Source organism: Poromitra crassiceps (assembly GCF_964638095.1).
Source record: "Poromitra crassiceps genome assembly, chromosome: 7".
Lineage (NCBI taxonomy): Eukaryota > Metazoa > Chordata > Actinopteri > Beryciformes > Melamphaidae > Poromitra > Poromitra crassiceps.
In genome coordinates this window covers 43,853,367-43,877,394 of record NC_139628.1, presented here as the reverse complement: position 1 = coordinate 43,877,394, position 24,028 = coordinate 43,853,367, and the positions used below count along the sequence as shown (strand labels likewise).

General features: G+C 46.7%; 2 protein-coding genes across 2 annotated transcripts in view; one reads left to right on the top strand and one right to left on the bottom strand.

Annotated features, from left to right (window-relative positions):
* LOC310779221 (serine/threonine-protein phosphatase PP1-beta catalytic subunit) overlaps window positions 1–23,306 on the top strand; it is a 31,823-nt gene extending 8,517 nt beyond the window's left edge. Inside the window, exons 2-8 of the mRNA XM_083639727.1 lie at window positions 10,785–10,916; window positions 11,617–11,847; window positions 13,076–13,180; window positions 13,490–13,561; window positions 18,011–18,162; window positions 18,669–18,803; window positions 22,523–23,306. Coding sequence (XP_083495853.1) covers window positions 10,785–10,916; window positions 11,617–11,847; window positions 13,076–13,180; window positions 13,490–13,561; window positions 18,011–18,162; window positions 18,669–18,803; window positions 22,523–22,627 — 932 coding nt within the window. The 3' untranslated portion in view covers window positions 22,628–23,306. The remainder of the gene's footprint in view (window positions 1–10,784; window positions 10,917–11,616; window positions 11,848–13,075; window positions 13,181–13,489; window positions 13,562–18,010; window positions 18,163–18,668; window positions 18,804–22,522) is intronic.
* On the bottom strand, window positions 14,661–17,072 carry LOC310779826 (E3 ubiquitin-protein ligase TRIM39-like). The gene is made up of 2 exons (XM_083640339.1): window positions 16,963–17,072; window positions 14,661–16,718 (listed from the first exon to the last, which is right to left on the bottom strand). Exon 2 carries the CDS (start codon window positions 16,701–16,703, stop codon window positions 15,060–15,062), a length of 1,644 nt encoding a protein of 547 aa, XP_083496465.1. The 5' UTR covers window positions 16,704–16,718; window positions 16,963–17,072; the 3' UTR covers window positions 14,661–15,059.
* Window positions 23,307–24,028: the final 722 nt, after the last annotated feature.

The window sequence follows — 24,028 nt, the reverse complement described above, 5'->3', positions numbered from 1 at the left end:
TATGTGGCACAATCGTCACCCCGGGCCCATACATAAGCCGGCCACGCAGGAGGGAGGACGGAAAGTGGCACTTCGCTCATAGCCATTCTGTCCTTTCGGTTTATAGGCAAAGACGCAAAGCGAAGTTACAGCCCAGTATGGTTACATAAAATCCCATAATAGGGGATTTCTCCATGCAGGAGCTGTTGAGAACGGCTCCTGTTTTGGGCATTTTTGCATCCAGTTGGACACAGTACTTCGTCTGGTCCATTTAAAGACTTACTTCTCACTTCCTTAGCTGCCAAAAACCCTCAAAATAATGTCATTAGTCTGGGTTTTTCACAGTTTTAGTGGCCCCTGAAGACCTAAATATTGCTTTCAGAATCTTTTCCACCCTGACAAGAATACAATTATGGGGGAAACACTGCATGCCAGCATTTATTTTGGCATGGAAATGCTAATAACAATTTGAAGATACAGTATTGGTTATTGGCTTTTGATACAAAAATGTCTTATCGGCTGAACCCTAAACACACTACTATGTGATGCGACTCTCGTGTTTTTTCCCGGACAATTTATATCTCATTGAGTTGAGGGAAGTTAAGTAACAGTTAAACAATCATTCATTATTATAATGTAATAATCATAACTGGACTTAATAGGCCGCTCGTGTGCGTGCGTGCGCTCCTCTACGAGACACTTTGAACGAAGCGAGCGTCACCCTGCTTGTTGTTGTGGCGGCGGTGGTGGGAGAAGTGCTGAGGCTGCTGGCGTGGCAAACTGTTGTGGAAACAACAATGGTGGAGCCTGTGTGGCGAGGAGCGCTCACCCCCTGGCACCAGGCGCGCCGCGCAGGGAGCTGAACCCAGGCTTTTCAGCGGTCCCGCCAGCCAGGCTGTCCAATAAACTGCTCCCATTCTCTCTCCAATTCTCTCCCATGCCTTTTCTGTCTCCCCCCCCCCTCCCCCACCACCATCACCACCATCACACTCAAGCCTTATTTTCTCCCTCTCCAGTTTGCTTCTTCTCTCCGTCTCTCTCCCACTCTGTGTATCTCTATCTGTGCCCGCCTGTCTGTCTGTTTCTCTCTCTCTCTCTCTCTCCTCCTCCGCTCAGTTTCATCCTTTCTTCGGGCCCCACAATGGCGACCATTCATCCGTGGCACTTAAATGCGGACAAAACGTCCTCAGAAAATGCAAAGCGCGCTCGGAAAATGCCATTGCAGTTGGGATTTCTTCGCTTGCAGAATGCGTTCTCGCCGCGCCAGAGTCACTTTGTGTTCCCGGTCCACTGAGGGGGTCACTGTTTTCCATCGTCCCCCGTGTGGGAGAGGGGAGGAGGGGGGTTGGATGGAGGGATTGAGGGGTGGAGGAGTGGAGGGGGGAACTGCTGGACCGGTGCCCAGTTGGAAGGGACAGAGAACGGAGGTGGAGGGCTAAAAGCGCTCTGACGGGGCATCTAGGTGCACCAGCAACCAAAACATGCACAGTCATCCCTGCTTAGGATTCATGGCGTCCGCTTGACCCGTTGGTGGCGCCTTTAAATATCTTTACTGTTGTTGCTCTCTTGCCTTTTAAAGGTAAGGTCAGAAATATTTGATCTATCTGAAAGCTTTTGTGCCCGAATCAGCAGAGACGCCTTGTGGCAGTAGGAGTCGAACCAATCACAATTAAGGCAGTAGAACATATTAAGTAATACGTAGTCTACTCTGTATAGTATATTAAGTTGTATAGGGCTGGCCCGAATACCATTTTTGGGCTCCTCCTGATATTTGGTAGTAGCTCAGTCAACAGCGAATCCGAATCCCAAAATAGAAAAGCGAATACCATGCGAATAGTCACATTTTCTGGTCCAGCACTCAAGTTGTACGAATGAAAGTATAGATGACAGCAATAAGAGGGTGTACAAAATAGCAGCAGTAGAGTGTAAAAATGGATGATTCATAAAAATATTACTATATATGCAATTTATAACAAATGACAGGAATATCAGAATACAGTGAGAAATCTGATTCAGCTGATAGTCAGTGGTTTCTATGATTTTTGAATAGGTTGAATCCAATTGATTTAATTGACAAATCTGCAAACGTAGCGCCCTACTCTAGCTAATGTGTGCCTGTCCATCAACAGCTATGTGTCCTTGAGCAAGTTCTACGGTTGAGACGATGTAGTGCCAAATAAAAGGTTGACGTCAAGGTAAAAACATGTTTTTGTTAATATAGCGTACACACTTAAACTGATATTGGTTTGTTATGAGCCTTCTTAGGTGCCTACAATAGGTTTTGCTGAAGCTCACCCCTCTTACAGTAGTTCATTTGCTTCTGTGCTGGGAGTCTGGGACTGCTCTCTGCTGCTCCCATCTGGGAGTGCGCTGACTGAAATCCATCTACTGTACATAATACTCTCTGACTATTGATGAGTAACCGATACAACCCCCCCCTGTCAAATAATCAGAATTATCCTTAATCCCTGTAAGAACACCATAAAAATGTCTGATGCCAATAACTGAGAGACATGCCAAACAGATTTCAGCGCATACACACACACACTGTAGGCGATGTTTAAACTAAAGTCGACCAGCTGACTGAAAAAGTTACTACAACCCCATTCTTTGAGTAGCCTTCTGATAATAGCTCTGAGTGACGTCAGTGTGTGTTTTCTTGTCGATGTGAATGGGATGACGTTGCTCACTGTAGCTGACAGCCCCTGTATTGTTGTGCCCCCCCCATTACTGACAGAGCCTCCCATCACTGACAGCCCCCCATCACTTACAGCCCCCCATCACTGACAGCCCCCCTCACTGACAGCCCCCCTCACTGACAGCCCCCCTCACATCAACGACAGCCCCCCATCACTGACAGCCCTCCCCTCATCACTGACAGCCCCCCCTCATCACTGACAGCCCCCCTCATCACTGACAGCCCCCCCCTTCACTGACAGCCCCCCCCATCACTGACGGCCCCCCTCTCATCAACACACATCAACGACAGCCCCCCCATCACTGACAGCCCCCCCATCACTGACAGCCCCCCATCACTGACAGCCCCCCCCATCACTGACAGCCCCCCCTTCACTGACAGCCCCCCCCATCACTGACAGCCCCCCCCCCATCACTGATGGCCCCCCTCTCATCAACACACATCAACGACAGCCCCCCCATCACTGACAGCCCCCCCATCACTGACAGCCCCCCCCATCACTGACAGCCCCCCCCATCACTGACAGCCCCCCCCCATCACTGACAACCCCCCCCATCACTGACAGCCCCCCCCCCCCCCCCCCCCCCCCCCCCTTATCACTGACTAGCCCAGTGCCTGGCTAGTCTCGGTCTCTTCGCATCAGATGGTGGAGCCTGGAAACGGGCCGTCTCTCTCTTGTCCTGCCTAGTACCTACTCCTTCCATGTAGTAGTGCCCGGAGCGGCCATATATGGTAATGCCTCCAAGAAGCAATCTGTCTGATTCAGTTCTCTCTCTCTCTCTCTCTCTCTCTCTCTCTCTCTCTCTCTCTCTCTCTCTCTCTCTCTCTCTCTCTCTCTCTCTCTCTCTCGTTTAAAGTGAACTCTTGTAAATGAATGGAAAACTTGTTGACCTCCTTGACCCTTTCCAAATACTGTGCAGCCACGGAAGCAGAAGAGATGAGAGCTGAACAGCAGCCTCCATTGAGCAACAGCTGTGAACGCTTGCATGGTCCTTTTATGCTGGACTGAAGTCTTTCTGCTGCCACATTTTGTTTAGCTGGATGCAAAGACTACCTGCAATTTACACATTGTAAAACTTCTCCATCTCCAAAATGTCAAAATTCTGGCGGTTTTGGGCCAAGCCAAACCTGTCCCACAGCAATGAAAAGTACAACCAAGTGAACCTGAGGGACTTGGACTCTCTGAAATGTCACAGCTCCCTTTTGTGCCTGCTCTCTTTTCAAAGCTGCTTATAGATAGATACAGTAGGCCTCTAGCCTACTAGTCTGGTTCTGTCTCCCAGCTGCGCCTGGCTTCAGTAGGCCTCTAGCCTACTAGTCTGGTTCTGTCTCCCAGCTGCGCCTGGCTTCAGTAGGCCTCTAGCCTACTAGTCTGGTTCTGTCTCCCAGCTGCGCCTGGCTTCAGTAGGCCTCTAGCCTACTAGTCTGGTTCTGTCTCCCAGCTGCGCCTGGCTTCAGTAGGCCTCTAGCCTACTAGTCTGGTTCTGTCTCCCAGCTGCGCCTGGCTTCAGTAGGCCTCTAGCCTACTAGTCTGGTTCTGTCTCCCAGCTGCGCCTGGCTTCAGTAGGCCTCTAGCCTACTAGTCTGGTTCTGTCTCCCAGCTGCGCCTGGCTTCAGTAGGCCTCTAGCCTACTAGTCTGGTTCTGTCTCCCAGCTGTGCCTGGCTTCAGTAGGCCTCTAGCCTACTAGTCTGGTTCTGTCTCCCAGCTGCGCCTGGCTTCAGTAGGCCTCTAGCCTACTAGTCTGGTTCTGTCTCCCAGCTGCGCCTGGCTTCAGTAGGCCTCTAGCCTACTAGTCTGGTTCTGTCTCCCAGCTGCGCCTGGCTTCAGTAGGCCTCTAGCCTACTAGTCTGGTTCTGTCTCCCAGCTGGCTTCATTGTCTTATAGATACAGTAGGCCTCTAGCCTACTAGTCTGGTTCTGTCTCCCAGCTGGCTTCATTGTCTTTCAGACTGTTCACACAATCTGTCAGGTTAACCGATGGCTGTCTCTCTCTCTCTCTCTCTCTCACTCACTCTCTCACTCTCTCTCTCTCTCTCTCTCTCTCTCTCACTCTCTCTCTCTCTGGTGTGGCTCAGCCATGTAAGACAATGGCGGGCTGGGCAGTATTCAAGATCCTCCCAAACATTGAGAGAATAGATTTGCATAGCGCCCGGGCAACTGGGCTTCACTTCTAGGGAACGTTGGCTCGCTCTAGTTGGACCTCAAACGATCAGCACAATATCTCATATATCTCTCTTTTGATTTGGATTGTCTCAGTGAGGTGCTTTTATGCCCACTTCTTCTTCTTTGTTTAAAAGCTTTTATTTTTTATTTTTTTTATCATGTTTCCCCCCTCCCTTTCTCCCCAATTGTACTTGGCCAATTCCCCCTGCTGTCCACCCCCCTCTGCCGATCTGGGGAGAGTTGTAGACTAGCTCATGCTTCCTCCGACACATGTGCAGTCGCCAGCCGCTTCTTTTCACCTGACAGCGAGGAGTTTCACCGGCAGCAAGACCTAGCGCATGGGAGGATCACGCTATTCCCCCAGTTCCCCTCCCCCCCGCCGAACAGACTCCCCGATTGCCCAGAAAAGGCACTAGTGCAGCGACCAGGACTCATACCCTTAATCCGGCTTCCCACCCACAGACACGGCCAATTGTGCCTGTATGGACGCCCCACCAAGCCGGAGGTAACACGGGGGCTCGAACCTGTGACCCTCGTGTTGGTAGCCAGGGAATGTATCGCTGCACTAGCAAAAGTTTAAAAGCTAAAAACTTTTGAAATGAGTTCTAAGTAATCTATGTATGTGGATGACTAAGCAAGTGCTACAGGTGAGTTTGTGTGGTAAGTGTAGCTGCGGCAGTTTGCTTTTGATCCAGGTGTATCCCAGGCTGTAAAGCCCTGTACTAAGGCTTCAAGCCTCTGTGAAGCGCCTGGAATGCAGAGGAGACTCCTGTGGGAGGGCTGTGAGGCTGGGCTCCTCCACCCGCAAAGGCGGAGGAGGACGTTGACCCGGGACTCTCCAGCCGCAGCCAAGAATGCAACCTAAAGCAAAATAGATGAGAGTGACAGGGAGGAGGAGGAGGAGGGAGAGAGAGGTAGACAGAGAGAATGGAGAGGGAGCTGCAGTGCACACTGTGATCTGATTTGGCAGCGGGGGAGATGAGCTAGAGAAAGGACATAGCGTTCAGTTTGACGGGGGTCAGATTGTGACCCCCCCCCCCCCCCCCACACACACACATACACACACACATACACACACACACACACACACACACACACACACACACACACACACACACACACACATACATACGCACATATACACACACATACACACACATGTACACAAACCAAGCCACAAACCACAAAGACCAACCTAAGATCACTGCCAAATGAGGAGTGATGAATTGGAACGTGGAGAGAGAGGTTTCCCAAGAAAGGCTGTAGTTGAGATCTGCAGCAGCAGAAGAAGCAGCTGGGAGGTGAAACCTCCGTTTCCCCTCCCTCCAATTCAAATTAGGCAGACAGGAAGTGAAGCTTCACAGCTGTTTCTGACAGGAAGTGAGGCTTCACAGCTGTTTCATGCGGGGATCTGGCTCATTCGCACTCGCTGTCTGCCAGGAAGCAAGTAGTGAGTGACACTCTGTCTGATAAACACAGTGTGTCTGTTGGGATTTGTCTTTGTGAGCGTGTGTGGGTCTTTTCGTTTGGATGTAGCCTAGTAGTAGGCTACATGTATTTTGAGTGTTTGATTAAGTAGGTAGGCCAACGCAAGTGCTAATCCAACAAGCACTACTTAAGTTACAGACAGTCATACATGCTGCTGCCTAGTGTTATTTAATTTATTTAAATGATAAATCGGTTGAAGTTGACTATTCTGTAACAAGTATTGATATCAGGCAGGTTCACTTCCCCAGTCAACAAGTGCTTGGGAGCTGGATCATCGCTAATCCTGGTGCTACAGATGCATCAGTGCACTTGTAGTCCTCCCTGCCTGTGTGTGTGTGTGTGTGTGTGTGTGTGTGTGTGTGTGTGTGTGTGTGTGTGTGTGTGTGTGTGTGTGTGTGTGTGTGTGTTACTTGGTGGAAGGATTTCAGAGGCGATGCATGTTAGTATGCGGGGCGCGGGGTTGGTGGAGGGAGGTGCCACTTTGTCTGCAAATTAGCTGCGTTCCCACTGAGATACTGAGCGCTCAGCAGCACCTTTCAGGGCGGAATGGTAATGTGGTACTGCCCCCCCCCCCCCCCCCCCCCTCTCTCTCTCTCTCTCCTTGTCGGCATCTCTCGGCCGCTCTCACCTCCTTCACCGGGGGAAGCTGCAGTGCAGTGATGACGGCAGAAACGATGCTGGGGGTACCTCCCCACAAGCTGACAGTGGTACGCTCCTAAGTCAAGGTCACTGGAGCACTGTCTATGTGTGTGTGTGTGTGTGTGTGTGTGTGTGTGTGCGCGCGAGTGTGCGTGCGAGTGTGCGTGCGTGTTCCTGGCTCACACACCTGTCTCTGGCCATTTAACCCAACCCATAAGCTGAAAGGGGATCCTTCTAGACTTGGTAGGACTTTCGGTGCTGGTTACAGTCGCTAAGGTGTGTGTGTCTGTACTGTATGTGTGTATGTGTGTGTGTGTGTCTGTGTGTGTGTGTGTGTGTGTGTGTGTGTGTGTGTGCGCGCGCGTGTGTGCTCGTGTGTGTGTGTGTGTGTGTGTGTGTGTGTTTGTCCTATATCAGGCCTCCCTCCCTCATGTCAGCTGAGCCAACACAGACCTGCAAACGCGTCACCGCCGAGCTCAAAGGGAGGGGTGTGAAATCTCACACACACACACACACACACACACACACACACACGCACACACACGCACACACACACACACACACACACACACACACACACACACACGCACACACACACACACACGCACACACACGAGTGGGCTGGGTGATATGGATGAAAAATCATATCTCTGTATTTTTAGGCTGAATGGCGATACACACGATACATATCTCGGTATTTTCTACAAAGTGGGCTAAATGTTCAGTTGTAAGTCAAAGCCACAACTTCACAAGCACTTTTATGACTGACTTTTTTTATTTGACTCTGATCAAAATAAAATGCAAACACAGGGTTTCTGTCCCTGACTGACTGTTGTCACTTTCACACAATATTTACACAATGAGATGTTTTATACATAATCACCAGTAATGGAGATAATGACTCAGTGGGTAAAGGCAAATAATAGAACAGCCTGATAAGTTCAGAAGATGACATCACTTTACGGTAATGCAGCCTTTAGAACCAGGAAAAGACAACACCCATGGCATATCACCATATTACCAGATCCAAAATCTAAGATGATATATAGTCTCATAGCGATATTGCCCAGCCCTAGTGGACACACACCTTCAGACAAACACACACCCTCCTGCTTGTATTTTGTGCTCATTGAAGAGTGTGTTGTGTTGTGTTGTGCTGTGCTGTGTTGTGTTGTGCTGTGCTGTGTTGTGCTGTGTTGTGTTTTGTTGTGTTGTGTTGCGTGCTGTGTTGTGCTGTGCTGTGTTGTGTTGTGCTGTGTTGTGTTGTGCTGTGCTGTGTTGTGCTGTGCTGTGTTGTGTTGTCTTTTGTTGTGTTGTGGCTTTTAGAAGATGGATAAATCTGTTGGCCTTCACCTAAGCGCTGCTCATTTTTTGGCCCGGGCCACTTGTTGATCTCGACCTCTGGACAGTCTAATTATAGACCTAGTCCTGTTCAGGTGGAGTGTGCTGGACGGTCTAAATATAGACCTAGTCCTGTTCAGGTGGAGTGTGCGGGACGGTCTAAATATAGACCTAGTCCTGTTCAGGTGGAGTGTGCTGGACGGTCTAAATATAGACCTAGTCCTGTTCAGGTGGAGTGTGCGGGACGGTCTAAATATAGACCTAGTCCTGTTCAGGTGGAGTGTGCTGGACGGTCTAAATATAGACCTAGTCCTGTTCAGGTGGAGTGTGCTGGATGGTCTAAATATAGACCTAGTCCTGTTCAGGTGGAGTGTGCTGGACGGTCTAAATATAGACTGTAGGAGCCAAATTTTGTCTGCTATTATTTCCTATGATTATTATGTGTAATGTTTTATATGTCCATGGGGTGTCGCTGTGCCGTGTTACCTGGGCTCAGGTATTCTATATAGGTGCTGCCTTCACCTCTGTTCACTAGGTGTTTTGACCCGGAAGGGCAAATGGTTTTTGACCGTGTCGCTACGTGTTGCTATCAGCAGCGGGAACATTTGTTTGGTGTGCTGTTGCCTTTACTTTCTGTGGAGAATAACTTTGCTGTATTCACATCGGTGATAATGGAATAAATGGATGGGTTCCGAACATCAAGGACAAGCCTTCTTCGTTGTTATTATGCAGCACTCAATGCAATGTTATCGTATATATTACAGCTGTAGCGAGCGCGTCAGCCAGGTCATCCGCGGTCGAAGCACCTCAGTAGCCTACAGTATCAGACTGGGCTCCTTTAACATAGACCTAGTCCTGTTCAGGTGGAGTGTGCGTGAGAGCAGGTTGTGTTTGGCTGGGAGGGGGGAGGGTGTGGGGGGGAGAGAGAATGTTTACCATCCTTGCCCTTAAGGTCTCTGGGCAGAAATAGCAGGGTCACTTACATTACACACACACACACACACACGCACACGCACACACACACACACACACACACACACACACACACACACACTGCCATGCGCACTGTGTTGTCCTTTAGATGTAAAATACCTTCAGAGCTGCAGGGCACCTGCAGGCGTCTGCTCTGCATTCTACCTTACAGAGGAGGAAGAAAAGCAGGTTAGGAGATACAGTGTAGCATTGAGTTAGCACAAAAGCATCATCTTGCTGCTTTTTGTCCCCCGACCACATTCACATTGATTTGACCCGATGATTTGATTGACATCTTAAGTTGCTTTGAATGCCTGTCTGCTAGGATTTCCATGCTGCTGCTGGCTGCTGCGGTGTCGTCTGACAGTCTTAGTCAGCTCTGGCCCAGTTTCTGCAGCTCACCGAGAGGAGAGGAGAGGGAAGGAGAGGAGGGGAGAGGAGAGGAGAGGAGAGGGGGAGAGGAGGAGAGGAGAGGGGGAGAGGAGGAGAGGAGGAGAGGAGGGGGAGAGGAGAGGAGAGGAGAGGAGAGGGGGAGAGGAGAGGAGAGGAGAGGAGAGGGGGAGAGGAGGAGAGGGAAGGAGAGGAGAGGGGGAGAGGAGGGGAGAGGTAGAGAGGGGGAGAGGAGAGGGAGAGGAGGAGAGGAGAGGGGGCGAGGAGAGGGAGAGAGGAGAGGAGAGGAGAAGAGGAGAGGGGAGGGGAAGAGGAGACGGGGCAAGGAGAGGAGAGGGGGCAAGGAGAGGAGAGGAGAAGGAATGAGAGGAGTGGAGGGGAGAGGAGGGGAGGAGAGGATAGGAGAGGGGAAGAGGAGACGGGGCGAGGAGAGGAGAGGGGGCAAGGAGAGGAGAGGAGAAGGAATGAGAGGAGAGGAGGGGAGAGGTAGAGAGGGGGCGAGGAGAGGAGGAGAGGAGAGGACAGGTCTCTGACAACACTGTTGTGCTGAGCACTTAAATGAACTTTGAAGCTTAGTCCTGTGTTTCACTTATACAGGGCTGTATGAATTTGAATGCCAATTACACAACAGGAAGTTTCTCCAAAAAACTCTTAACATCAACAACGCCCACGCAGGCTATTTGCAGCCTCCGTCTGGCGTCTGTTGACTAAACCTTGCCTTCCCGTATTTAGTTTGAAGTTCATTTAAAAACTCACCCGCAGGGCTCTGTGTCGCGGCGCCATGCCGTGCTGATGGACGCAGTTAGAGCCCGAGGAAATATTAAAAGTAGCGTGGAACGGGAAAGCGAGGAAGACTCTCTGGAAGACTGGATTAGTTTGTTAAACCCCCGACGCGACGCGCCTCCTACCTGTCCAAAACACACTACAGCACAAGGGCCAAATAAAGTGTGAACACAAAACACAAGAGTCTGAACGTGACAGAGTGTCATTGGATGTTTAGGATTTGCGGCTTGTAGTTAACGCTCGCTCGCTCTGTGTGTCCGCATCTTTCCTCCTTTTAACCTGCCCTCTCCTCCCCTCCCCTCCTCTCCTCCTCCCCTGCTCCCCCCTCAGTGCGAGGATGTCGTCCGGGGAAGATCGTCCAGATGACGGAGGCGGAGGTCCGCGGCCTCTGCATCAAGTCCCGGGAGATCTTCCTCAGCCAGCCCATCCTCCTGGAGCTGGAGGCTCCGCTCAAAATCTGTGGTCAGTACCGCCGGGCCGGCCGTCAAACACTTCAACTTTTGCATTGTGTTTTTAATCAATTTGTACCGTAACACTGTCTTAGATGCAGGGTTCCTAAGCAGGTCTGGAAAGAAATGTATGAACATTTTTATCATTTTCCAGGCCTCGAATAGTTTGGGAATGTCTGGAAAAGTATGGAAAATGTTGTGGTTCAGGTCTGATATACACATATAATTATAGCTTTTATATTGTTGTAGGCTCACTTTGCCCACTTTGAGTCCACAGTTTTTGTTGATGTGAAGAATAATGTTCAGATAGATGGATGCTCTTATTATGTCAGCATGCATTATATCAAATAGCCTCAAAAATCACATCCAGTCAAGAACATAGAGTGAGTCTGCCTGAAACAATATGGAATTTTAAAATGGAAAGTGTGCAGGAACTCTGGCAATCACATCACATATCCTGATATTTGTGGCTGTGAGAAGAACAATCTTCATCTATAGAGTGACATGAGCTAGTCAGCAGGGGCAAGATGTCTATTGTTTGCTATTGAACAGCAAACAAAATCTTCAAAACAAATCAAGGTCTGGAAAAAGTATGGATGTTTTTTAATTGAAAATGTGTAGGAACCCTGTAGATGCCATTATGTTCACCATCTTCCCCACACCATTCCTTTTCTCCCTCTCTCTCTCTCCCTCCCTCTCCCTCCCTCTTCCAGGTGATATCCACGGCCAGTACACAGACCTGCTCAGGCTGTTTGAGTACGGCGGCTTCCCCCCGGAGGCCAACTACCTGTTCCTGGGTGACTACGTGGACCGAGGGAAGCAGTCCCTGGAGACCATCTGCCTGCTGCTGGCCTACAAGATCAAATACCCCGAGAACTTCTTCCTGCTGCGGGGCAACCACGAGTGTGCCTCCATCAACCGCATCTACGGCTTCTACGACGAGTGTGAGTGCCCGCCTCGTACACACGCACACACACACGCACACACACACACACACACATGGATGTAGGATTGCTTGCAAAAAACATACACTACATTATAATCCTTGCTAGAGCTGCAATGATTAGTCGATCGACAGAAAATTAATCGCCAACTATTCTTTTAATCAATTATTTTTGATTATTTTTTCAGAAACAAATACTAAAGTTCTAGCTTCTTAAATGTGAATATTTTATGGTTTCTTAAAGTCTTCTATGACAGTAAACTGATTATCTTTATATTATTATTGGGTTGTGGAGTGGACTGTTGGTCAGGACAAAAGAAGACATTTTAAGAATGTCATCTTGCTATTTGGGAAAAGGTGATCGAGATTTTTCACCATTTTGTGACGTTTTATAGACCAAAATACTAAAAATACTAAAATAATCATTAGTTGCAGTCCCAATCCTTGCTTGTGATAACACACTATAACCATTCTGTCATCAGCAACACAATTGCTGCAGTTGGAAATATTCACACCCAAAAGGTTTTCATATGGTCTGAGATATTATATGTCAATGCTCTGTACTATAGTATAGCATACTTCAGTGGTTCTTAACCTTTTTACACCAAGTACCACCTCATGAATGACCACCATATGAAAGTATGAGATGGAGGGAGCCCGCCGTACCACCAGTGGTACTGGTACCACAGGTTGAGAACCACTGGCATTTTTCATGCAATCATAATGAATATAATACATTCATAATGTGCATAAGTGCCCAAGGCCACTTCTAATGCTGTATGAGCAAAAACCCAAAAGCTCATTCCAGCTGCATATAGTATGTGATGCTGATGGGGTTTATGCATGCTACATTTTATATGATAGATTTTGCATATTTAAACATAGCATTTTTAATTTTTATGTATTTTGACCTGCTCCACTGTAATGCAGCACTGCATTTAAGGATGTGCAATGAAGAAAAATGCCTGTTGCTTTTACACAACAGAAATAAAACTGCATTTTTTTTTTTAATGTTTGTTCTGTTACCACAAGCGTTTTCTCTCATCCCACTATCTCAAGACTATATTTGAGCGTCGGGTACATTCACAGTTCAAGATGAGAGTGGTTGTTTTCTTTCTGGTGACTTATTACATTCAGTGTAATAAGTATGGGGGCTTGGAATAAATTCTCTAAAAAAAAAAACAGCCTTATACGGTCACTTTTAAAGTGCCGTCGTGTTCCCTCTGCAGGTAAACGCAGATTCAACATCAAGCTGTGGAAGACATTCACCGACTGCTTCAACTGCCTGCCCATCGCCGCCATAGTGGACGAGAAGATCTTCTGCTGTCATGGAGGTACAAAAAAAATCTGTGTACAAAAAGGATCGAATGCAGGTATCGTTTGACTGGAGAAGTTTCAATACTGGGTTATTTCGGGCCCGGCCCCACGAACCGTACAGTCTGCTTTTGTGGCATCCGCTAATCCGACGCAAAGGAAATGGATCAGGGCAAGTTTCCCGCTGCGCTGATATCACGGGTGCAGTTTAATACCTGGAAGAGCTGCGCTGATATCACGGGTGCAGTTTAATACCTGGATGAGCGCAGGGAAGACATTGAGAGATGGAAGAGATGTATGAGTTTATGAACATGTCATGTGTCCCGCAGGTCTCTCTCCCGACCTGCAGTCCATGGAGCAGATCAGACGCATCATGAGACCCACAGACGTGCCTGACACAGGTGGGGCAGCACACACGCAGGCACACACACACACACACACACACACACACACACACACACACACACATACACACACACACACACACACACACACGTTTTCATGTCATAGACCCCAAGTTAGACAGACGTCTCACAGACCCCCATACAGAACGGGGTTATTGTTGGTGTTGGCTTAAGGGCGAGACATAGCCGAGCGAGGCACCGCCAATAAGTACCAGTCCAATAAGTACCAGTCCAATAAGTACCAGTCCCCGTCACTTTGATGGACTTGTCTGCACTCTTTGGCGTAATTGACCTTCTCTGGTGGTCATACCAGGTAAGAACAACATGAAGAAATAGCTGACTATGAGCATCAGTCCAGATGGTGGTTTGCTCTCGCTTCATATCGTTATGCTAGGTCTAAGGAGCGTGAGGGACTTTAGGCTATGGGTGGGCTTATTTGTTGCCACCTGAATTCAGATGGCGCCTGACCAAAACGAACCAAACTACAGGAGCTGGTTAGCTCACATGAACGGCTCCGAAAACCCCTGCAGTCTACCCTACTACTACTCTACTGCAGTCTGCATGTGGTGAGAGAGTGAGAGCCATGAATCAAGTTATTCTTCTGCATTCTCCAATTGAGATAATTGCTAGTGAATTGAATAATAATGAAATTAAGCTATTGTTCATGTTGGTGCGCCAGCAGCGCCACCATAGCAAGGGAATTTCCACTACCGCTCGAGAAAATGTGACATGAAAATGAACATTATAATGAACTATAATCTAAATGAGTATAGTCCAAATATTTTAGAAGTGGTGATTGTATTATGATTAAAACGCTAACCGAGCTGAAACAACACCTGAGAGTTTTGTCTCTGCTTACTGTCCAGTAGGGAGCAGTATTTCCTGAGGCAAATAACACAAGACACAAATGTAAAATATTTAATTTTTCAGGTCAGTATTTACAAAAAATCAATAGTTTCACACATAAACTGTTGTGACATTATGCTATCTACCTTTAGCCAGTTTGACTTTGATGTCACATATTGCTCCCCTAAGAAATCAAGTACATTTAAAGTAATAGAAAGCTCAGTGGAATCGAGCCACATCAAGCCCTAGGTTTCTGACCAAGCCTCGGCCCCTCTTCATTAAACGTGGTAGAACTTATTGCCCTTATAAGGCCGGCAGCATCAGACCATGGCAGCCCTCTGCTCTCAGATCCTCTTATGGTTGTTCTGTGAGTCTCCGTGTCTGGATGTTAAGAATGTATGTGTATATAGGGCAGCCGCCGAGTTTAATTCTGTGGCACTTTATACACTGACCACAGCCCTGTCTTGTCACAGAACAACATACGCTGTAAAGGTGACACAAATGGGGGGTTACATTATGCTGTGACCCAGATAGGAGTGTTTCATCGCAGGTCAAACATGGATATAAATCACATTTTGTTTCCCCTGCCCTGTGTGAATGCAGCAGTTAACTGACAGTGAATCCTCTCCAAGAGAAGCAAATCACTAGTCTAATGATCTGTGCGATTGACAGGAGAGATGACGAGAGGGGCGGAGTTTTTACCATCATAACTAACACTGGGACTGAATAACGCGTAAAGTTTCTCGCTGAAGGTGCAGCCAGTAAACGAGTAGATAAGAGCTGCAGCATCTACATCATAAAAGGAGACCAGACCCTCCTCATAATCCACAAACACCCCCACCTTCTGAGGCTTTGTCTTGAGAGAGAGGAGGATATCAGGGTCAGCAGCTTTGTACTCATTTCCATTCCTCAACCATATAGTCCAGTAGCCATTATCTGGTCTCAGTGTGATGGTCCCCTTCCTGTTCATCGAGCCTCTGGCCACCCCTAAAGCCCAGTCAGTTTTCCCTTTAACCTGAACCTCATAGTAAAATCTTCCTGAAGACAAGCTCTGCTTTCCTAAGACACAGGTACTAGGAGAAAATCTCTCTGGGTTGTCTGGGAGATTCTTCCATACACCACCACCTTTTACTTGTTTCCCATCTTCAGACAGGATGAGATAGGGATGTGCTGTTTCAGGATCCAGAGTCACGTCCACTGCATACTGCTGGACCCTCTTCAGTTCAACATCAGCACACAGCTTCTCCATCTCTTTCCTGAGAGTCTCCTCCAGCTGAGCCACGGCTCCCCTCACAGTCCCCTCATATGATGAGTGATGGACACTGACCTCTGTCCAGTCCTTGGTGTGTGGAGGAGTCTTCAGTGATGGGAAGCTTTGGAGGAGGTAGAGGTGGTCTTCAGTGTGTGAGAGCTGCTCCACCTCAGCGGTTCTCTTCATCAGCTCAGAGAGTTCCTGTTCCAGCTCTTTGATGAAGCCTTCAGCCTGTTTCTCTGTTGTTTTCTGCTTCTCTTGGATCGTCTCAATAAGCTCAGCCTGGCCTCTCTGCACAGACTGCATCAGAGCAGTGAAGACCTGCACACTGTCTGCTATCTCTCTGTCTGCATCTTCCTTGCTGAGCTTTACTGACTGTTTGATCTCCTGGATCTTCAGTCGTCTCTCCCAGATCTTCTGCTGAATCTCAGCCCCTGTCTTCCTCAGCTCAGCCTTCTTTCCTTCATATTCTATCTCCAGGGGGACAATGTCATGTAACTTGTGGTCTAAAACGGTGCAGAGCAGACACACACACATCTGCTCGGTCTTGCAGAACAGCTCAAGTGGTTTATCATGCTTCTTACACATCCTATCTTCCAGATTCTCCACAGGATCGATCAGCTTGTGTTTTTTCAGGCCCTTCATTGTCTGATGAGGCTCCAGATGAGTCTCACAGTAGGAGGCCAGACACACCAGACAGGACTTCAGGGCCTTCAGCCTGGTCCCAGTGCAGATGTCACATGGAACTTCTCCTGGTTTGGCACGTTGTTGGTCTGGGCAGCTGCTGGCTTTCATCTGAGCTGACTTCCTGAACTGAGCAGCCATCTCAGATATGAAAGTATTGACCCGCAGCAGAGGTCTTTTGTCAAAAACCTCTTGACAGATGGGACACTTGCACTGGGCATGAACATCCCAGTGCTGTGTGATACAGTTTTTGCAGAAGTTGTGTCCACATGGTATGGAGACTGGATCAGTGAACACATCCAGACAGATGGAGCACAGAAACTGATCTTCAGAGAGGAGACAGCTGGCAGCAGACATATCTAGACACAAGACCTAAAGTGAAAGCATGAAATAACAATACTCAAACACAATTCTTTGATATTCATATTAGAACATATCAAAGATAGATTATTGGAATATTATCAAAAGTAATTTTGAGTTATGTAGTTAAATTGCACTTCGTTGGAAATGTCATTTGACAAGTATCAGTGCAAAATAAAAACATCCCATCTGGATACAGCTCAATTATGTCTCACTGCTCTCCGTTTAAACAGTAAATATGATCTGCTGTACTCACCTGTGTATGTATAAGACTCTGCTGTATTGTTGAGAAAGGCCTACTGAACTTAGGTTTATTTTTCTTTTGAGAGAAAGAGAGAAACTTCTAACTGCAGCAGTGCTGTCGGCTCTGTTGCTTTCAGTTTCACTTCAGGAATGTGATGTTGAAACACTACTGTCTCTCCAGTGTTGCTCCGCCTCTTACTGCTAATGTTAAAGGAACAGTTCACTCCAATCAAAAATACATATTCTTCCTCTTACCTGTAGTGCTATCTATCCATCCAGATGATTTTGGTGTTAGTTTTTCAGATATCGGCCATAGAGATGTCTGCCTTCTCTCCAATACAATGGAACTGGATGGCACTTGTGGTGCTCAAAGCGCCGAAAAATACATTTGAAGAACTCAACAGCAGACATGATGACCCCTGTTTACAGGAAAGCCAAGCCTGACACATGGTTGTCTGCTGCTGACAAGGCAGAACTTTGAGTTGCATGACACAAAACTCATCTCTTCATTTTTTGTATTTCAAGTCTTGTAACCTACATGACCATTCAGGACATAGTTATAGGCATCTAAAGGAAGAGTCGGCCAATCTGGTTAATGTTAACTTTTTCAAGTAATGCTCACGGTCGCGGAGAGTGAGTGACCATGATGTTACATAATACATATTCCAGCCACTGTTAAAAAACAGGCCAACAAAACTTGCTAGCCAGTGTTGGCTAACAAGTTCTTTCTGGCTCCACCTGCGGTCCACCCACAAAAAACATCATGTTTTCTAACTGAAAGGGGTCTATATAATGAGTCCGGAAGTAGCACTTCGGTTGGTAAGGGGAAAAGTGAATTGGATTTTAGTATAGGGATTTCGATTAAATGCATGAAATAAGGTCTGTGGTTAACAAAAGTTTATAGGAGTGGACATTTGTGTTCAGCAGGATGCCATCCAAGACGCCATCCAGAAGTGATATATCTTGTTTACGTGTGTGTGTGTGTGTCTTGAAGTTTACCTGTGCATGTGTGTGTGTGTGTGTGCGCGTGCTTGCGTGCATGCGTGTGTGTTTTCCTCTAGGCCTGCTGTGCGACCTGCTGTGGTCGGACCCAGACAAAGACGTCCAGGGCTGGGGAGAGAACGACCGCGGTGTCTCCTTCACCTTCGGCGCTGACGTGGTCAGCAAGTTCCTCAACCGCCACGACCTGGACCTCATCTGCAGAGCCCACCAGGTAGGAGACAGACACACACACACACACACACTGGACCTCATCTGCAGAGCCCACTAGGTAGGACACACACACACACACACACACACACACACACACACACACACTGACTCCATTCCTGCAATTGCTTATATTGCTTATATATATATAAAATACACTACTAAGTGCTTGAGTTTATATATTTTGTGCGAGAATAGAAATGCAGGTTCTTTTGATATTTGTTTTACCTGTACTTAATGTGTAACACAGCACAGTTGAGAAGTGTTCACACATTCAAGCCTCTCTCTCTATTTTTAATGGGTGTCTGTGAGGCTGAGCTTCTGTAAAGCCTGCTAGTTGTCATTATAAAAATTATTATGTTGTGCTGAGTCATGGAATTTGAGAGAATTGGGCCTGGAAAGTCCTTGAAGAGTCCTGGAATTTTATGTTTAAGAGGGTGTGGGAGCCTGTGATTCAGAGTCACAGTTCCACTGCATGGTGTAACGTTGCTGTGTCTCTGGCGCCCCCAGGTGGTAGAAGATGGTTATGAGTTCTTTGCCAAACGGCAGCTGGTGACTCTGTTCTCGGCTCCCAACTACTGCGGAGAGTTCGACAACGCCGGCGGCATGATGAGCGTGGACGAAACCCTCATGTGCTCCTTCCAGGTACGACCAAGGACAGGGTTATTCTAGCCTGTTAAAGGACAGGGTTATTCTAGCCTGGTAAAGGACATGGTTATTCTAGCCTGGTAAAGGACAGGGTTATTCTAGCCTGGTAAAGGACATGGTTATTCTAGCCTGGTAAAGGACAGGGTTATTCTAGCCTGGTAAAGGACATGGTTATTCTAGCCTGGTAAAGGACAGGGTTATTCTAGCCTGGTAAAGGACAGGGTTATTCTAGCCTGGTAAAGGACATGGTTATTCTAGCCTGGTAAAGGACATGGTTATTCTAGCCTGGTAAAGGACATGGTTATTCTAGCCTGGTAAAGGACATGGTTATTCTAGCCTGTTAAAGGACAGGGTTATTCTAGCCTGGTAAAGGACATGGTTATTCTAGCCTGGTAAAGGACATGGTTATTCTAGCCTGTTAAAGGACAGGGTTATTCTAGCCTGGTAAAGGACATGGTTATTCTAGCCTGGTAAAGGACAGGGTTATTCTAGCCTGGTAAAGGACATGGTTATTCTAGCCTGGTAAAGGACATGGTTATTCTAGCCTGGTAAAGGACATGGTTATTCTAGCCTGTTAAAGGACAGGGTTATTCTAGCCTGGTAAAGGACATGGTTATTCTAGCCTGGTAAAGGACAGGGTTATTCTAGCCTGGTAAAGGACATGGTTATTCTAGCCTGGTAAAGGACATGGTTATTCTAGCCTGGTAAAGGACAGGGTTATTCTAGCCTGGTAAAGGACATGGTTATTCTAGCCTGTTAAAGGACATGGTTATTCTAGCCTGGTAAAGGACATGGTTATTCTAGCCTGGTAAAGGACATGGTTATTCTAGCCTGTTAAAGGACAGGGTTATTCTAGCCTGGTAAAGGACATGGTTATTCTAGCCTGGTAAAGGACAGGGTTATTCTAGCCTGGTAAAGGACATGGTTATTCTAGCCTGGTAAAGGACAGGGTTATTCTAGCCTGGTAAAGGACATGGTTATTCTAGCCTGGTAAAGGACATGGTTATTCTAGCCTGGTAAAGGACAGGGTTATTCTAGCCTGGTAAAGGACAGGGTTATTCTAGCCTGGTAAAGGACAGGGTTATTCTAGCCTGGTAAAGGACATGGTTATTCTAGCCTGGTAAAGGACATGGTTATTCTAGCCTGGTAAAGGACATGGTTATTCTAGCCTGGTAAAGGACAGGGTTATTCTAGCCTGGTAAAGGACATGGTTATTCTAGCCTGGTAAAGGACAGGGTTATTCTAGCCTGGTAAAGGACATGGTTATTCTAGCCTGGTAAAGGACATGGTTATTCTAGCCTGGTAAAGGACAGGGTTATTCTAGCCTGGTAAAGGACATGGTTATTCTAGCCTGGTAAAGGACAGGGTTATTCTAGCCTGGTAAAGGACAGGGTTATTCTAGCCTGGTAAAGGACAGGGTTATTCTAGCCTGGTAAAGGACAGGGTTATTCTAGCCTGGTAAAGGACATGGTTATTCTAGCCTGGTAAAGGACATGGTTATTCTAGCCTGGTAAAGGACAGGGTTATTCTAGCCTGGTAAAGGACAGGGTTATTCTAGCCTGGTAAAGGACATGGTTATTCTAGCCTGGTAAAGGACATGGTTATTCTAGCCTGGTAAAGGACAGGGTTATTCTAGCCTGGTAAAGGACAGGGTTATTCTAGCCTGGTAAAGGACAGGGTTATTCTAGCCTGGTAAAGGACAGGGTTATTCTAGCCTGGTAAAGGACAGGGTTATTCTAGCCTGGTAAAGGACAGGGTTATTCTAGCCTGGTAGAGCCATCCTGATAACGTGACTCACATTCTGCTTTGCTCTACGTATCAGTCTGGACTTCCACAGTGATTTCAGTGGGTGGTACTTTGCCTTGACAGACAACTCCTCCAGCCAATCAGCGTCGCCAAATCCAAACCACATCATCAACTCGGACGAATGGCGAAAACGTCGCCGCGAAACTCCGCTGGCGCATACTCTTGTTATTGTCTAATTGTTGTTATTGAGTCTATTTATCCAATAACTGCACTTATGACTGTGTTTACTCGACTAATGTTAATGTTATTGCTCGTTGCTACAAGAGCCGTCATACTGTTTTGCCAGTAGCTTGCCTGATTGGCCAGTTATGTTGTCAACTATGAGGCAGGTCCCTGATTGGCCTGGTTACATCTTGATTCCTGGAAATGGCTGTGGGCGTGCTGGATCAGGATGTTTTACCAGGCTGGGGTTATTACACCATTCTGGTGGATGCACCAATGCTGCATTCAGGGTCACATGTCATGTGAATAACCGTCACTAAGACGTGACGGTTTCTTTAGTAGTCATTAGTAGTATTTATTTACCACCTGAATGCTGAGGTGAACAGCATTTAGAAAGCTTGTATTTACAGTCTTTACCATATGACCTGAATGCGGCGTCAGTATTAGCAACAGGCTCATTCTGCCTTGGTGCACCACACAGCGGCTTCTTGCCCACAGAATCAGACTCTACAATGCCTCCCTGGGCTAACCATCCCCCACCACCCCACACGGACAGGGTCACTTATTATTACTATATTATTATTACTTGTGTATATAGGTGTATCATTATGTATATTTGCTGTATATAATTGTGAAATATGTACATTTGTTACATATAACTCTGTATATGTATATATATATATGTATATATATAATTCATTATAATGAGGAACAGTTTAACTTTACTATTGGTATAGATAGATAGATAGATAGATAGATAGAGTACTTTATTCATCCCCGAGGGAAAATTCTGGCGTTACAGCAGCAGTAGCATCAATGACAGCAACAAGAGCATCAATGACAAGAGCATCAATGACATTAAACAATTAAACAATAAAAAAAGTTACACAAATAAAAAAAGTTACACAACTAAGGTAAGGTGCAGAAACAGCAGTATTAAAATATTGCAATAAGAAAAGAAACAAACCAATACGCGACAATATACAATATATACCACTTTACTTCCACCGCCTTTACATCTTACGTTTCCCAGAAACTGTAGGTAAATTAAATCAAATCAACTAAATACTCCTAAATAGTATTGAATAATACTATTATTTATATTTCTATTATTTCTATAACTAAACTAAAGCTGTACAGTTTGTTATTTATATAATGATTGACATGACTATACATACTATACATAGTGAGTGTGCAATGTGGGCATGTGCACAGTGCATTGGATTCAATGTTCAGGAGGGCGGGAGGGGAGGGGGCGGTAGGGAGAGGAGGGCCCTCCTCTCTCTGCGTGTCCAGGAGTTATTGTAAATTGTTATTGCGGTGGGTACGAAAGACCTCCTGTAACGCTCCTTGCTGCAGGGAAGCTGACGGAGCCTCTGACTGAACCCGCTCCGTTGTCCAGCCAGCAGGTCGTAAAGTGGGTGTGTCGTGTCATCCATGATTTTTTGTAGCATCCTTCCCTCCACAACCACCTCCAGGGGCTCCAGATATATGTATATTCACTAGACATCCCAATTAGAACATGGATAATGACTTTTCAAATCATTAGGCTTCACTCTCACCACTATCATCTCTACATATAGACATAATATACACCATTTTGAAGTTTAATATAAAATCAAAAGCAAATATCTTCCCAGATAGGGCGGGTCAAAAATGGGACAAAACAAAACAATTGAGAAGCCTTGCATTAGCCTGTAATGTATTCCAATACAAACTGAGCCTGTGTTTCTGTGGCCTCTGCGTAGATCCTGAAGCCGTCTGAGAAGAAAGCAAAGTACCAGTATGGAGGGATGAACTCCGGCCGGCCCGTCACCCCTCCCCGCACAGCCCAACCTCCAAAGAAACGATGAAGAAGGATGGAGGGAGGGAGAGAGACACACACAGAGAATGTGTGTGAGAGAGAGAGAGAGAGAGAGAGAGCGAGCGAGGGGGACAATTGTGGTCGTCCCTTGTCGGCTTTTCACAACACAAAACAGAAAAAAAGCAACACTCGCGGCCGAAGAGAAATAAGAACGTTTTGATTTCGGACACCAAACCCCTCTTTTCTTCTTTCTTTCTTTTTTATTTGTATCTCCCTCTCTGAACTTGCTCTGTCACGCTGCTCTCTTCTTCCTCTGCATCCATGTAACCTTGAACCATTTTAAAAACAAGTGTTCAAAAAGAGAAATGAGAAAACAATACAAGGTTGTCATTCTGTCAGCATATCAGAGTCTATGTTGTTTTTGTCTTTTTGTCCTTGCTTTTTTTCTTTTGCCTTTACAACAGAATGACAACTATTTCCCTTCCCTCCCCCTGCCTGTACAGAGACAACAGGTATTAACTAGTACCCTTCCCTCCCCCTGCCTGTACAGAGACAACAGGTATTAGTCCTCTTCCCTCCCCCTGCCTGTACAGAGACAACAGGTATTGGTTCCCTTCCCTCCCCCTGCCTGTACAGAGACAACAGGTATTGGTTCCCTTCCCTCCCCCTGCCTGTACAGAGACAACAGGTAATGATGACTGCTGGGTTTTCAATAAATAATACGGGGAATAAACCTTTATTTGGATGCTCGGTGTGTTTTCTTCCAGGAGACTGTTCCTCCAGGGAGTTAATTAAAAAGTCTGAAATGTCACATTATCATTATTCTACTGAGCAAACAAACAGGAATGACAATAGATTGCCACCATTTGTTTGCATAAACAAAGCGCAGACACTGTTCATAATGACTTAACACCAGGAACTTGACTTTTTCAAGGCAGTAGTCATCCTATCAAGTCTTCCAGTTTATGTTTTTTGTATTCAAATCAGTTTCATATAAACAATACCAGGGGCCTGTAGTGGTTGCAATACCAGCGGCACGCCACCAATGCGCTGTGCAAGGACCGCTAGCTTTGTACTTTGGTGCCACTGGCGAACCGCTTGGTGGCCCGCTGTATAACCGATGCACAAGGACAAGCAAACCACCTGCCCATGATCTGCTAGCTGGGTATTACCAGCGGTAGGCCCTACTTGTTGGTCTTAATGCAGGGGTTTCAAACCTACAGCCCAGGGGCCAGAACCGGCCCGCCAAAGGGTCCAATCCGACCCACATAATGACTTTGCAAAGTTGGAAAATTGCACTGAGAATTCCTTCAATCCAATTTTTCAAGCTCAGGATTTGATACCTAAAATTAATCGTACCAGGTTTAAGGAGAAAATTACAATATTATGTAGCCTATTCATTTTATGTTTTCTGTAGGCCTATTCATCACTAAATGGTATTTTCATTACC